This window comes from Lethenteron reissneri, chromosome 29, assembly GCF_015708825.2.
Source record: "Lethenteron reissneri isolate LAM-NWPU_2019-01 chromosome 29, ASM1570882v1, whole genome shotgun sequence".
NCBI classification, from domain to species: domain Eukaryota; kingdom Metazoa; phylum Chordata; class Hyperoartia; order Petromyzontiformes; family Petromyzontidae; genus Lethenteron; species Lethenteron reissneri.
This window is the reverse complement of record NC_083807.1, coordinates 3582014-3596923: the sequence shown is the minus strand read 5'-3', so window position 1 is coordinate 3596923 and position 14910 is coordinate 3582014. Positions and strand designations below refer to the sequence as shown.

The following is a 14910-nucleotide window of genomic DNA, read 5'->3' as shown; positions in this document are numbered from 1 at the left end:
TGCCGACTGCACTGCCCATTAACAAAGACAAAGATCCCCCGTATAGCCTTAACAGACTGTAGGGGCAAGTGCTGTTAGCGAGCACCTATGAAGGCCGGAACGGTACACGAGGGGGTAGGTGGCCAGCACCACGCCCGACCGCCTTTGTCTCCCCAGTGGCGATGTTTACACACCGCACCAGGAACTCATTTAAGGCTGAGTCGACCTAGGGGAGGCCCAGGACCGGTTCAGATAATCGTCACTTGTGTTAGCCATGAGCGGGAATCGAACCCGGGTCGCCAGGTTCATAGCGCAGCGCGCTAACCGCTACACTACCGCTCCCCACTGCCCAAAGAGTCGCGTTAATTGGAATCGCTGAACTGTCAAGTCCCGCCAACCGGAATATTGACTCGTTAAGTCTCCCGAGACAGCCACCGCCACACCCCGTGCCTCCTCCTCCTCCTCCCTTCTACCCTCAACCATCCGAACGAGCTGCCGTTCATTTCAGAGGGGAGCGGATGTGTGGGAGAGGCGGGGGGGGTGGAGTCGGACAATCTTCTGTCCCTTGACACGGACACCAAGGTTGGGGAGGGGGGGAGGCGGCAGGGGGTGGGGGTCACGATTACCCCACAATTGAGACCACGAAAATCAGTATTTTATTGATATTTACTGGAGAGAATAAATTAAAGAGCTTGGCATTTCCGGACATACCCCCCATGGGAGGATCCTAGATCCGCCTCTACGTAATTTGTAAACCACAGCAACAAATCATTCAGCCTCACCTGAAGTCGTCGTGTGGTTTTCAAGCTTAAACATCGCTTTTTTTCATTGCTATTCACAAATCCATAACGCAGCAGCAACAGCAGCAGCAGCACAACCACCACAAGTCTAAGGAGCCACATGTAAAAACGTTGGGGGTAACCGGACACCCACAACATCTACGGCGTCTGCGCCCCCGCTCGTTTGGAACTTCCTTCGCACCGTAACGTAGCCAACCGCGCTAATCGGAGGTGCTTAGCGCCACTGCTGCGAGCGCCGGACAAACAGATGTGACCTGCAACCCAACCCATGGTGCTGCTGAGACGCAGATGGTGGAGCAGGGAAGGCGGGGGGGGGGGGAAGCACCCCGGTCTGGTGGATCGCATAGCCCCGGGTTTTTAGCCGACAGCCCTGTGCAGCGCCCGTGCTGGCGAGCGTTAAACCCATTCGGCAAAACCAGGTCGGTGGTGGCGGCGGCGGCAGCTGCGGCCCGCACTCTTGACGGACGAGAGCGGGCGGCCGATCCCGTCGTGAGCACGCGAGGTCACGCGGCAGGCTGCTCGCGCACTCGAGCAACAAGTGGGGGGCGCCGTGGCACGCTTAGTTCCACAGTTGCCGAGCAACAGGGCCCAAAAGGCCCAAATCGGCTCAAAATGTCAAGCAGCCAGTGTCAAACATTATCATGGATTCAATCGAATAGATCAATTCCAGCGATTCTCAATCGGCCAGTGGATGAAGGTCTCCCCACGTGACGTGGGTCGCAGGGGATTTTGATCGTACTTCACCACGCTGGGCATTGTGGGTCAGTGAAGGCAGGGGGAGGGGGCCAGACTGGTTGTGACATCACTCACCGCCGATATTAGCCGTGGCAGGGAATCGAGCTGGGGTTCATTGGGTTCATAGCGCAGCAGCGCTAACAATCGTATAATCACGGATGAGAGTTTCAACTTTTCTTCAATCGAGCAAGGTTTTAGGAGCTTGGGTGAAGAAGAGACGATGGGGGAGCAGTGTGAGAGAACGAAGCAGAACGGAGTGTTGGCGGTTGCACGCAGCACGGACGACAGAACAGTCGTCGGCAACAGCCGCGGAGAGATGGACAAGCAAAACATCGCTCCTTGGGAGAGGCAACGTTTGCCATGGGTCTTGAACGAACATCACGTTCCCCGACTGGGCGCACCGCCCGCACCGTTTGACCTGAAATCTCACGGGGAAGGGGGGAGGCGTGAAAAAAAGCGTCGGTCTGCTCGTCGCCCGTGGTTTTGCGTGCTTCTTCCTCGCACAGCGAACCCCCCCCACCCCGCTCGGTGAACCGCCGCGTTCCTCCGCGCGGTGGAATTGCGTCGAGGTTTAATCCGTTGCTTTCAGATGAAACGGACGAGATAAATGATTGGGTAGCGGTGCGATGCAGCAGATGAGGCAGATAACAGTGACAGATGACAGGAATGTATACGTTCTATAAATGAAAGTGATAGCGATATTGAAAGATAAAAACAACCGTGATTAGACTTAGATAATGTATCGCTTTGTGTACTCTGATGCGTCTGTGCATTTTTGTTAGACTGACAAGAAACAATATTTCAAATAAAGGAGGAAAAAAACAAGAACCAAAATAGTTTAAAGCGTTTTTTGAAATAGACACACGAAGGATGATGTCGCTAAGGCCAACAAGGGGTCCATCAGCCGCTTCAACTTATTAAAATGCAATGTTTAAAAATCATCCGTGCCCTCGCTCCTTAACACTAACAGCCCTAAACGATAATTGCTAAAAAGGGCCAAAGTTACAAAAACAATTACGCAATCTAAAATTACTTCGATGCTCGGTTCGTTCGTCAGATTAACGGCGCTCATTAAAGTTTAGGAATAGGTGTTGCGGCGCCGGCAGGTCCGTATTTTTCTTTCTCGCTGCCACGTTTTTACGACAATGCCCTTCAGACGAATGGCTTTATTTTCCGTTTCGAGCAAATTAAATTGCACCGAAAAGACAACTACGCCATTAGTCACCATCCGGCAAACTCCCGCATGCGGCCCCATGAATGTCAACAATTTTCTCCATCTGATAAAAATAACACACAAACACAATTAGGGAGGAGGAGGAGGAAGCGACGGCGCGAGCGTGGCCATAGCACAGCCACCGGCGTTGCGCGTAGGAGGGAATGGCGATCCGTCTCACGGCCCATGCCTGCCCCGAGAGCACCAGCGGCAAACGTCGGCCACCATCGCCGCCCTAAGCCGCCACAAACGCAAGATCCGACTGTGTCTGTCCGGTGCTCGACGAGCTGCATTGCACACAAAGTGCTTGCCGCAAATGAACCTTCATGATCTCGTCGAGGAACGTAAACCATCACGTGATCTCCGGTCATGCTCCGCGCAGCAGCGGATTTTGGCTAACCGTCATCGCATCGTGTGCGCTTTCAGATGCGCTTCTGCGGCCGTCTGGAACGCTCTTCCTTCCGATATTAGAAAGCCACTGGGAGGCACACACTTTTAAATCTAGATTGAAAACTAACTTCTTTAGAACTGTCTTCTTGGTTCTTTCGGTAAAGTCACTTAGAAGGAAAATAATAAAACAATAAAAATAAAACATAATAAAATAATTCTCACGACGTTTCGGCCACAATGCAAGCAGCCGTCCTCAGGTGGAGAACAGATCTGTCGAGAGAGCTGCATTGGCTTCCGGTGGCCGAAACGTCGTGAGAATTATTTTATTATGTTTTATTTTTATTATTTTATTACTTCCCTTCTACGTGACTTTACCGAAAGAACCAAGAAGATGAATCCCTGCAGTCACGAAAGCTTTAAATCGAAAATTCTTTAGAACTGCTTTTCGTGTTTAGTTTGTTGTCCTTCCCCCGCACCTCCGATATGCACGGTTGGCTACGTACGGTGGGAAATAAGTTCAAGGTACGCACGTACAACGCGACCTTCGCCCGCTCCGTGCTGGTAGAGGGCAATTGACTTTGGACACGGGGGCACTGCGCGCTCGTTATCCGCAATCCTGCTGCCCGAGGATGCCGGGTTTGTGGATCGCGCTGCGACCAAGACCTCCAATTAGCACGGTAGGCTCCGTACGGTGCGAAAGAAGTTCAACATACGGATGAACATAGAAGACGGACAGATCTACACGGCAAAATAAGTGCCAACGAGTGGCAGGACAGAATGTAGTACTCAGGGAAAGCAGTATTAGCCGCAATTACAGGTCACAATGTGATTTCAATTAATTGCGAACAACACATTTACAATTGCATTCGACTCTGGGTCTGGAAGGTAAGCGGATCTGCCTATCCAGAGTGCAAGTATTATTAGATCACGTAGTGGTTTTCTCCAACTCATGAAAAAAAAAAACACTTAAAAGGGATGGTCCAAACAACCTAACAGCCGGACCATGTGAAACAAAGAGGTTTGAGGATTCCATAATGCGTTGATGAGCAATCAAGACTTGTTATTGTCCTGACAGGGAAAGAGCATGCACAAGCAGTAAAATTCCACCGACGTTATTGTAAAGGCACCGTTATTTTTAAGCAATGTCCTCTTTGACCTACAATTTCACACGCGACCAAATACTCCACCGCTCCAAAATCCATACATTCTGCAAAATATGCTCTGACTGCATTGATATTCTCCGTTGCGCCGTAACGGAGAAGCGAATCTGGGGATTCCGGGGTGCCCGAGGCAGGAGGGCCCAATGTTTACTTTTAAGAGCCGTCATTAAACTGTCCAAACAATTACGAATTCTTCCCCTCACACGGGCAGTTACCCAGAGGCAGGGTGTGCGTGCATTCATCCTTCCCGTTGGATTCTACTTTTAAAAACGGACCCTGCTCCCACGGGATACGTACACACGTGCAGAGGGAGGGCGCGATGGGAGCGAAGGAATTCACGTGCCTCTCTGCACCACAAGTCCAAAAAAATATTGGATTTTTGTAATGACTATAAAATATATTTTTATTTTTTATTTTATTTTGTATTACCAGGTAAGGCACACCAAGCTATGTAGCTCTTTTTCAGAAGCGACCTGGCTCTCACAAATGATAGCTCAACGAAGTGGCTTATCGTCGTGTGGAAATCTACGGCTGCCAAATACTCTTAAATGCGTGATGTTGATTCTAAACGTGGAGGGAAAAACCGGGGGACCCCATCACCACACGGAGCAATTATAGGACAGCAGCGCTGACAAATAAACTTGTTGGCCCAGGTAAAACCGATGGGATTCATTCTGAAATGCCACCATGTGCCGCAGACAGAGGCCAAGACGAGCGGACCATGAAGCCACGAGAGAATTCGCAAACCCCTGCCCCAAATCGCTGCGTTACAGAGACACACAAAGACAAAGATTTAGCAGCACCCCCATGTGGCCTGCCTAAGGCAGTTAGGGCAAGTGCTGTTAACAAGCACCAATGAAGTGTTGTGGCCGGAACCACACCAAGCCGCCTTTGTCTCCCCAGTGCTGATGTTAGGGAAGGCCCAGGCCACTTCAGAGAACTATCACCGATAGCCCAGGCTGGGAATCGAATTCAGGATTGCTGGATTTGACACAAAGTGCCCAAGCCACCACACTACTGCATCCCTCCCACTCCAAAAACAAGATGGCAAAGATCTCCCATGTAGACTACACAGACGGTTGGGGAAAGTGCTGTTCGCGAGCACCTATGATCGCTGGTATGACGCACGAGATGGTGGTGACACAAAGACAAAGACCCTGCCCATATGCACAGACCCACACACACACACACAAAGACAACAACAACAAAAAGTGCTGTTAACGTACACCCGTGAAGGCCGGCACGGCACGGGTGGGTGCGCGGGTGAGCCAGCACCACACCTGGCCGCCTTTGTCTCCCTGGTGGCGATGAGGCCGAGTCGACCTAGGGGAGGCCCCAGGACCGGTTCAGATAATCGTTACTGGTGTTGGCCGTTACACTACCGCTCCCCGGGGCGCGAGCACACCCACACGCGCGTGCGCCAGGGGGTCAAAGCACAGGTCAATCTTCTTGGTTCTTTCGGTAAAGTCACGTGACTTTACCGAAAGAACCAAGAAGATGAATCCCTGCAGTCACAGGTCAATCGTCGACGTTTCTCCTCCGCCCGAAGGTGCGCTCACCTCGACTTCGCTGGCGAACTCCGTGCCATCCAACAGGAGCACGCGGAACGCCATGGCCTTAGGCTTTGGGGCCTTGTGGGGTGACCGGCTCGTTCTGCTCGGGGTGCCCGTCTTTTCGGACGCCTGCTCGTCCTCGGACAGGAACTGCTGCTCGCTTTTATCCCTGGCTTCCGAGTGCTCGGCCGCCTTGCCCTTCTTGAGTTCCTGGTTGGGTTAGGGGGAGGGGGGGGGGCGGAGGGGGACCAGTGGGTGAGGCGTGGAGGGTGGATACAATGCACAACGTGATAGCGGGAGTGTGGTCGGTCGATCCCCGTAGCTAAAGCAATAAAGAAGATTGTAGCAGCCCGTAAGCAAAGAGTTGTCGACAAATAGTCCGTCACTGTCCTGGTGAGCGCGCAATGATTCGCCACCCCACGTATCTCCAGAGCCACAGCGTAATTAAAAACTAAAAAAACTTACATTTTAATTTCGACGGTCTCGTTAGCATTGTTTGTCGATTTCTTCTCTCCCATATGTATGTAAAATTTGCACATCGCTCGCTGAGCTATACAGCTATTTTTCAGAAGCGACCTGGCCACAAGTGATAGCTCAAAGAAGTGGATTATCACGTGGAAATTTATAGCATCCAAATACTTTAAATGCACGATTCTGAATGAATATCGAGGGAAAAACCGGAGGACCCGGAAAAAAATCCAGGCGACCACGGGGAGAGAGAGACATGCAAATTCCAAATATACAGCAGGCGTCGGGGTCAAGCTCGAACCCCACGACCTCCTGTGGACCAGTTGAGGTAGTCAACATCTCGCCAGCGCGGCGCACTTGACGACGATCTGGGTCGGGACGACGATCACGACGACAGACGAAGAAAAGGAGATGTTCGTTCTTTGAGTTTACGTCATCGATTTAAACAACATCGTGGGGGCAGCGGGAGGCAGGGGCAAGTGGGACGCGGGTGGCAAACCTCAGCGTCCGGTACCGCGGTGGTGGCGGCTGCGGCTGCGTCTGCGTCTGCGTGCGCCCCGTCCTCCACAAGCGGCTGCTGCTGCTGCTGCTGTGCCGCCGCCTGCTGCTGCTGCTGCGCCTGCTGCTTGGCCTCTTGCTGCTGCTTCTTCTGCTGCTCGGAGTCAGCCCCGTCCTCCGTCGTCATGACTTGACGCCGACGAACCTGCGCGAGCCGCGCGCACGAGCGTCACGTGGGGGGAGAGGGGGGAACGTCAAAGCCTCGTCCACCCACTGCCATCGCACGCAAGAGGCAAAGATCCCCCGTATAGCCTCAACAGACCTTTTTAGGGTAAGTGCTGTTAGCGAGCAGCACCTTATGATGCCCGGCGTGGCACACAGGGGGGGGGGGGAGGGGGCGGCCAGGACTACGCCCGGCCGTTTTTGTCGTTCCAGTGGCGATGTTTACTACACAGTGCACCAGGTACTCATTTAAGGCCAAATCGACCTAGGGGAGGCCCAGGATCAATTCAGATATTCGTCACAGTTTTCCGTCGTGAGCGAGAATCGAACTCGGGTCGCCGGGTTCGTAGCATGGTGCGCTAATCATTGCGCCACCGCTCCCCACTGCCATCATGCACACACACACACACACGTTAAAATCCCCTCCGACCTCTCCATAGTCCGTATAGGCTTTGGGTTAAGTGCCTCCAATTAAAACCGAGCAGCAAAGACAAACACGTGGAGAAATGAGAGAAGTGTACGTCTCATCCGTAAGCCAGTGCCGCACATTCCCAACTATCATGCACACCCTCACAAAGACAAAGATCCCCCCCCCCCCTTATACGCTACACGCAGAATGTTCAGGCAAGTGCTGTGCACAAAATAACTAATTAATGTCAGCGCACGGCACAAGGGAATGATAAGGTCAGTACCACGCCCGGACACCACCTCTGACCCTCCAATGCTGACGTGTACGCACTATAGCTGGTACTCTTTGATGGGCGAGTGGACACATGCGATATTCCCAGTGCAGGTTCTGAAGCCACTGAAGCTAGCCACGGTCGGGAATCGAACTAAAGCTGCCAGATTCGTAGCCCAGCACATGAACCACTGCGCCTTCACTCCCCACTCGCTTACAAAGACCAATATCCCCCGTATAGCCTTAACAGACTGTTGGGGCAAGTACTGTTTGCGAGCACCTATGAAGGCCGGAACGGTACACAAGAGGGTGGAGTTGGCAACACCATGCCTGGCCGCATTTGACTCCCGAGCAGCGATGTTTATAAACCACAGGAGGTACTCATTTGAGGCCGAGTCGACCTAGGCGAGGCCCAGGACCGGTGTAAATAATCGTCACTGGTGCTGGCTGTGAGCGGGAATCGAACTTGGGTCGCTGGGTCCACAGCGCAGCGTGCTAACCACTACACTCTCGCTCCCCACGTGCGCTAACCACCGCACTACCGCTCCGCACTCACATACGCACACACACACGCAACCAAACTTAACTTGGAACGGAACCACATCCCTCTGCATAAGACGCAAGACCCAACCAACACTTGAATTGGCTCTAAATAATGACCGTAGCCTCGAATGCATCACGGTCACATTTCTGTATCTATCATGGGGGGGGGGGGGGAGGTCCTTTTTTCAACCATTAGCACGTCCGGATAATGGTTCTCAACTCAGTAGTTTCAGACTGAAGTCTTTTGGTGCGAGGACAAAAAACGAACCCGCAACCATTGCGAGGAGCTGACACGTGAAACGCGCGTCGAAGCGCAGCGGAAGAGGTCGTCAAATCCGTCCCAGTAGCACCCAGTCTGGCGCACAATCCCACGTGCGTTCGCTGCGTGCCAACGAGCCGAAGGGAATTTCCCCATCCAAAAATCATTCAATTCGTCTTCTTGGTTCTTTCGGTAAAGTCACGTAAAAGGGAAGTAATAAAATAATAAAAATAAAACATCATAAAATAATTCTCACGACGTTTCGGCCACAACGTAAGCAGCCGTCTGACGCTGTCTCCCCGACAGACCTGGTCTTCACCTGATGACGGCAGCTTGCGTTGTGGCCGAAACGTCGTGAGAATTATTTAATTATGTTTTATTTTTATTATTTTATTACTTCCGTTCTACGTGACTTTACCGAAAGAACCAAGAAGATGAATCCCTGCAGTCACGAAAGCTTTAAATCGACATTCAATTCGTGTTCGCCACCCCCCCCCCCCCCCCCCCCGTTTAAGCAGCAACAAGAAAGCACGAAGGCTGGGACGGCGCTATCCCTCCGTAACGACAGGGCCACGTTCAACACACGAAGGGCGTCAACGATAAAAAATATTCCAATCACGCACCGATTTCAAGATTCTTAATTTATCCCCCCTCCCCCCACACCGACCACACTGCCCACACTTTTCTTCAATGGGATTATTTCAGCTGTGAGGATCTTAGACCCCCCTTAAGTAAAACAAATATATAAATCTTCTTCCTTTTATCAGCCAAAAATTAAGTGCATGGTAAAGCAGTGCACATAAACCCCAAAGAGAATTACTTTCCAATTTTAATAATAAAAAAATGCACGTCGTATTTTGTAATTACATTTCGCATATTAGTCGCCGTAGCTTCTTCAACACCAGAACGATCATTTGAATTCGTGGTTGCCAAGCACCCAGCCCAAAGGCCCAAAAAAAGGCCAAATAGCCAGCAAAAAAAACCTGCACTTTTACTGAAGTTGTGATTGATGAAGAGTTAATACGTCTAACCTTGATTTGAAGCTTTCGTGACTGCAGGAATCCATACTCTTTTGCTTCTTTCGGTAAAGTCACGTAAGTAGAAATTTAAAATAAAAAATAATATATCAGGTTCTTCCTGGTTCAGCAGTTCGACTGCTGGATTATTTTTGCCGCCTGAGGACGATCGCTCGCTTGTGTTGCGATCGAAACGTCGTGATATGTTTTTATTTTATTTTTCTAACTACGTGACTTTACCGAAAGAACCAAAGAGTATAGTTAATACATCTCTTTTCGAGCGACTAAGTAAGGTTATTGTGCACACAAACTATGGCGAAGGAGGCCATGGGAGGGAATTTGACAGCGGAAGTGGCGCGAGGAGAGAAACAGCACGAGGAGCGCTGCGGGCGGCGGTGTGGTGGGGGTTAAACGCGGCAGTGGGTAAGATGAAACGGTGAGCGAGGGGCAGACAAGAGTCCTCAACAAGCGTGGGGAAATCAACAGGGGACTCTCCACTAAGCGTCGGGAACAGATGGTGCCCACGATGACGGCTGCTGGGATGTGAATTCGATGTCACAACCACATTGGCTTCCGCTGAACAACTTCTCAGAGCCACGGCCCAATCACTCAGGTTGCTCCAACAATTGATTTACCAGTGCCGCACGGGCTGGCAAATGGTCACAATTATTTGTGTTTGAAAGAGTTTACCTCTAGAATACTATTTTGTAAGACAGCAAGGTTGCTGCGGTCGCTTTTCATGAGCAAGATGTCGTTAAAAAAGGGTACAGGAGTACACTGTTGACAGAAAATTAAGTTTTTGATGGAGAAATAAACAGCAAGTGTGTCTATCAAAACAGACAATATGTACGGTAAGATTTCTGCCCAAGGCCCCTGGTGCATAGCAGTGGAAATGCCATCCCAGAGGGCACCGACAAAACCCTCTTGGTTGCTCATGGGCTACAGATTGGCAGCGCCACCGTCTCCCCACGACAGAGGGCAAATCCAGTCCAGGCTGGACTCCCTCCCGTTGACGACCCGCGCGACGTCTCGGCACGAACCGATTGGGGTCGCTTCGGACGAAAACAGCCGTGAGGACTACCACCACCACATTCGCCCACCCCCCCACCCACCACCCAACACCCCGGCCAGCCGGCGCCAGCTCACGTGGGGCTTTGTCGGCGCAAACCAGGCCCACTGTCCCGGCACGAACGTCACCTGGAGAAGAACCGCGACGCTCTGCGCTCTGCACCCGCCGCAGCGATGCTCCACGTGCCCTCCACGTGCCGCTGGCAGATATAGATTGTCACCCCTAAACTCCCAAGCTGTAGACCCCAAAGTGCCCGACCCTGCCCACTTATCCAGTTACGGGATTGACCCCCGCAGAGATGGGGTCAACTGGATTGTGATGGGGGTCGAGGCGGTCCCTCCGACTGTCGTGATGAGGTCAGACCAGTGCAGGAGATAGAAACAAAAAAAGGTAGAGGTGTAGCCCTGCAATTGCTTGCTCATGCAGCTGCTGGTGGAAGGGCCTCTTACCAAAGGAAGCTCAAGGGAGCCCCCCTCTAATCGGTATTTGACCTACTAGTCCACGCTGGCAGGACATCTTGGAAGAGGTGACAGTACTCACACTTGACCCCGCCACACGTGACCTGCCGATCGATTTGCCCATTTGTACTGCTGGGTGGACAGAAAGTGCCGTGTTTGAGGATTTTAGAAGCTCGCCCCATTGTATCAACGGCAGCGCTGCGAATCATCGCACTGCGGCATGATCAAGATCTCGGACCGAGTGTCCGTGTGCAGACGCTCCCGGCTTTGCTCGTGCGAGCACCGACCCAAGATCGGTAGCGGGGGGCCACCAGAGGATCTTGGGGCCACATGAACCCACAGCGAGCGTTTACTCCGCAAAACAATGACAAGTTGACAAACGACATTAACCGTCAGCGCCGACACCCACCCGTCTGCCACGAGCCATTTTGAAACAAACGCCCGTATTAATGTCCCCTCCTTTGTGCGGGCGCGAGGTCTCCATTTCAAAAGGGACGGCGTCGCTCAAAGGTTTCGCCCATCCGGCAAGAGTGAGCACAGCGACCGATTGAACATCTGCGTTGCGTGCGCGCTGCCGAGTCCGTAGTGAAGAGAGGGGACAGAATGTTCGTTCGCTCATCGCTACCACAACCAGAAGCTGCACCTGGGAATTCACCAATCCCACCACCCCCTCCCCCCACATCAGTAAGAATACATCAATAAAATATTCAATCCGTTTCAGTTTTATCATTAAATTCATAGAGGCCCGAAGTGAAACGTTTTGGCAAAATTGGAGCGTTACATGCAATGTATCGATAGCAGTGGTGCAACGGTGAGTGCACTCCATTGTGAACCGTTTGATCCGAGTTTGTATTCCCGGACACATCTGACATTGTTGGCCTTCAGCCGGCAGTGGCTCGAACATGACCGATGATTACAAAATCGTGTTTATAGTTATTCGTAGAAAGAAAAAAAAACATATTTTAGGTAATTTAGAACAGCGCAGTCACGTATAAAAAAGCATTGCAGAACGAATGTGAAATATTGCCGCCGCTGCTGCCGCGTATGTGCATGTGCGCTCCGAGTTAAATAACAATCACGTGTTAAGCTTGCGACGGATTATCTGCTCGGCCAGCCTCGTAGCAAAAAGGGGTGCCCGCCTAAAGTTTCATGAGCGGTGTTTACCCAGGGCTCAATCTGTTAACCCCCCCACCACCACCGACACATTTTGCATACAAATGCAATCATGGCCCTACATCGTCGCGCGAGCGAGTCCAACATAACAGAGGCTGCAGTGATGCATTAATGTGTTATGGCAGAAATGAAATCACTTGGCTGTGCAGGTCAAAAAAGAGTGGCGGCAAAAAAATAATAACACAAACCCCCGAGAATAACTCATTTTTAAAACTTTGCACGACAGGTAAATTACAACGCGCAAATCACGCTCTCTGGATTTGTTTTTCAATTGTTAAAAGTAATGTGTTTTTGTTAATAAAAAAAAATCCTGGTGGTGCCCAACGGGATATTCTGAATCCCTTAGATATTTCATCAGTCGTGGCCAATCCACTGCTGGATAAAGATCTCCCCAAGCAACCACCTTGATCCTGCGATGTAACACACGGATATCACCACCGAACATACCTCTCTGCAAGCCGTCTGGGCGAGTAATGACAGGAGGCCAAAAATAACAACAATTACGCCTAACTCATTTTGAAATTCCTCCTAAAAAAGGTACTTTTTTTTTTACATTGTCACAAAGCATTCATTTCGCCCCAGCACGAACGCTGACGCAGAATACCGCCTGAAAAAACCCCATTATATTTTTTTCGTAGCCGGGCATTTTTAATGAAAATTTTAAACCCTTCGACCAATCATGCTTGAAAATAGAAAAAAAAACTTCGGCAAACTGCAAACAAAAGATGTAAAAACGACTACATGAACAAATACCTTGGACCCCATCTTTGCTGCCGACTGGCGCTGCACATGGCATCATGGCATCGTCGGCGGCCACCTGAGGCTGTGTGCTCTGTGGAACTGCTCGCACTGTGCGATTTCCTAGCCGCGGACGACTGCTCCGAAACGCACCAACGCCACCCAACCGCCGCTCCTGCCGCCCCCCACCCCCTCTCCGCAATAGAAAATGTAATCTGAAGGGGTAGCAGAAAATACGCCACGTGTTGAGCTCAAAACGTTAAAGTCTCTTTTTCCTTGAGTCTCCACAGCAATGCTTGTATCTGGCCGAGAATCAGTGTGGGGTGCCTTTGACGGGGAGGGGAGGTGGGGAAATAGCTGGGAGGAAATTTTTCCAAGTATTCCATTTTTTTGTGCAAATGGACCAGGGACTTTTGGTTCCAATAGACGACGTGCTGCCCCCCCCCAAAAAAGCCAAAAGGAGGCCGGGTTTTGTTTTCGAAAAGAGCTGCAGCGTGGCTTCGTTCCAACTACCTGCCCATAAATAGCCCGAACCGCGTGAAGTTTCGCACAATGAGAAGTCCTGAAATTAGCGCCCGCTTGTACGCTCGCTGTGACAACGCCGGGTGCGCACACGGGAATCCACGGGCCAGGACAACAAACCAGTGTGCTGGTGTTAACGTATCTGGTCCCGACACCGTTCGAATAAAATAAGCCAAGTGACTTTCAGCGCTTTGTGGATTATTGCATCGTGTGATCTTGAAAGCACAGCGGAGGCTCAGGGGTGACCTTCGTTCAGCAGTGGATAGACGACGGACGATAATGATGTTGAACGTAGCATTCTTAATCAGTGTAAACTTATTATGCATGTCCCTATATGTAAAGTAATCAACACCCTCAAGGCAGGCTTGCAAGTTTAAAAACTCCGGGTGTCAAAGGTGGCTTTGAGGAAATCTAAATTCATGAACATCCGTGACAAACATCGCAATAAAATAAGTATATAAAGACACATTTGAGTAACTTCGCATTCTTAATCAATGTCATTATCAACACACCCGGGACGGAGTAGCTTGCGGGAGGTCCCTCTGCCCACAAACAACAACAAACACTCTTAATCACAAACGCCGCTGATCACTTCCTCCAAGATGCCCCCCACCCCACCTATTACAGCCTCACTTTCAAACGCGGCAGCAGCAGTCTTTCCGCAATCAATATTAATCACCGGACAAACCCTCCGAGCACACGTGCAAGAGCCATCCGGATTGATGAAGAGCTCCCGGCTCTCGCGTTTCGCCGCCCGGCGCTTCTCAGAGACTAGCGTGGGCTTGACATAATATTCTATCTTAATCAGTCCGTTTAGCGTGTTTTGATTGCCATCCCTCCAGCCTGGCGTGCACGCCACGGCAGCCGGGAGTCCATTCATATTTCCAGACTGAAATTTCAGCGTGAATTCGCGATTCGCCCGCACGTTTGCTTTTCATTATTGCGCGTGCAATGTCAAGCCCTCGAAGTCAAACGAATCCAAATACTTAAGGCACACCAAGGAGCAATATATGTATGCTTAGGCAGCGTTAATCTTTCTTGCCGGCATTTCGCGCCTAAATTAGTTTCTGTAAGATGGATGCTTGTCTCCCTATACCTAGAAAACATTGTAAGGCTGACAAAATAATAATGATTTAAACTCAGACGTAATAACATCCAAGTTATGATTTTTTTCAATACCATTATACATTTTCTCAGCACGTAAAAGTGTTGAATAGTCCAAAGTGCTCCATAAATTATGCATTCGGCAAAATAGCCCATTTCACTGAGCATTTGTACTTTACAAGGGATAAGCTAATTTAAATGATGCCAATTTTTTCCCAACACTCTATCTTTCCAGTGCCCTTTCTGAAAGCGGCACAGCATTGAATCTGTGGCATTTCTGAACAATAAATTCTGTTTACAAATCCCTGCCGGGGCTATATATTTTCCTTTT

General features: G+C 50.6%; 1 protein-coding gene across 12 annotated transcripts in view; it reads right to left on the bottom strand.

Moving 5' to 3' along the window:
• Nucleotides 1-14910, bottom strand: part of LOC133349164 (protein 4.1-like) — a 123346-nt gene that overhangs the window by 63039 nt on the left and 45397 nt on the right. For all 12 annotated transcript variants that reach the window (XM_061562421.1, XM_061562420.1, XM_061562416.1 and 9 more), the window contains 2 exons: nucleotides 6798-7001; nucleotides 5837-6040 (listed from right to left, as the gene is read on the bottom strand). In XM_061562421.1, coding sequence (XP_061418405.1) covers nucleotides 5837-6040; nucleotides 6798-6983 — 390 coding nt within the window. In that variant the 5' untranslated portion in view covers nucleotides 6984-7001. The remainder of the gene's footprint in view (nucleotides 1-5836; nucleotides 6041-6797; nucleotides 7002-14910) is intronic.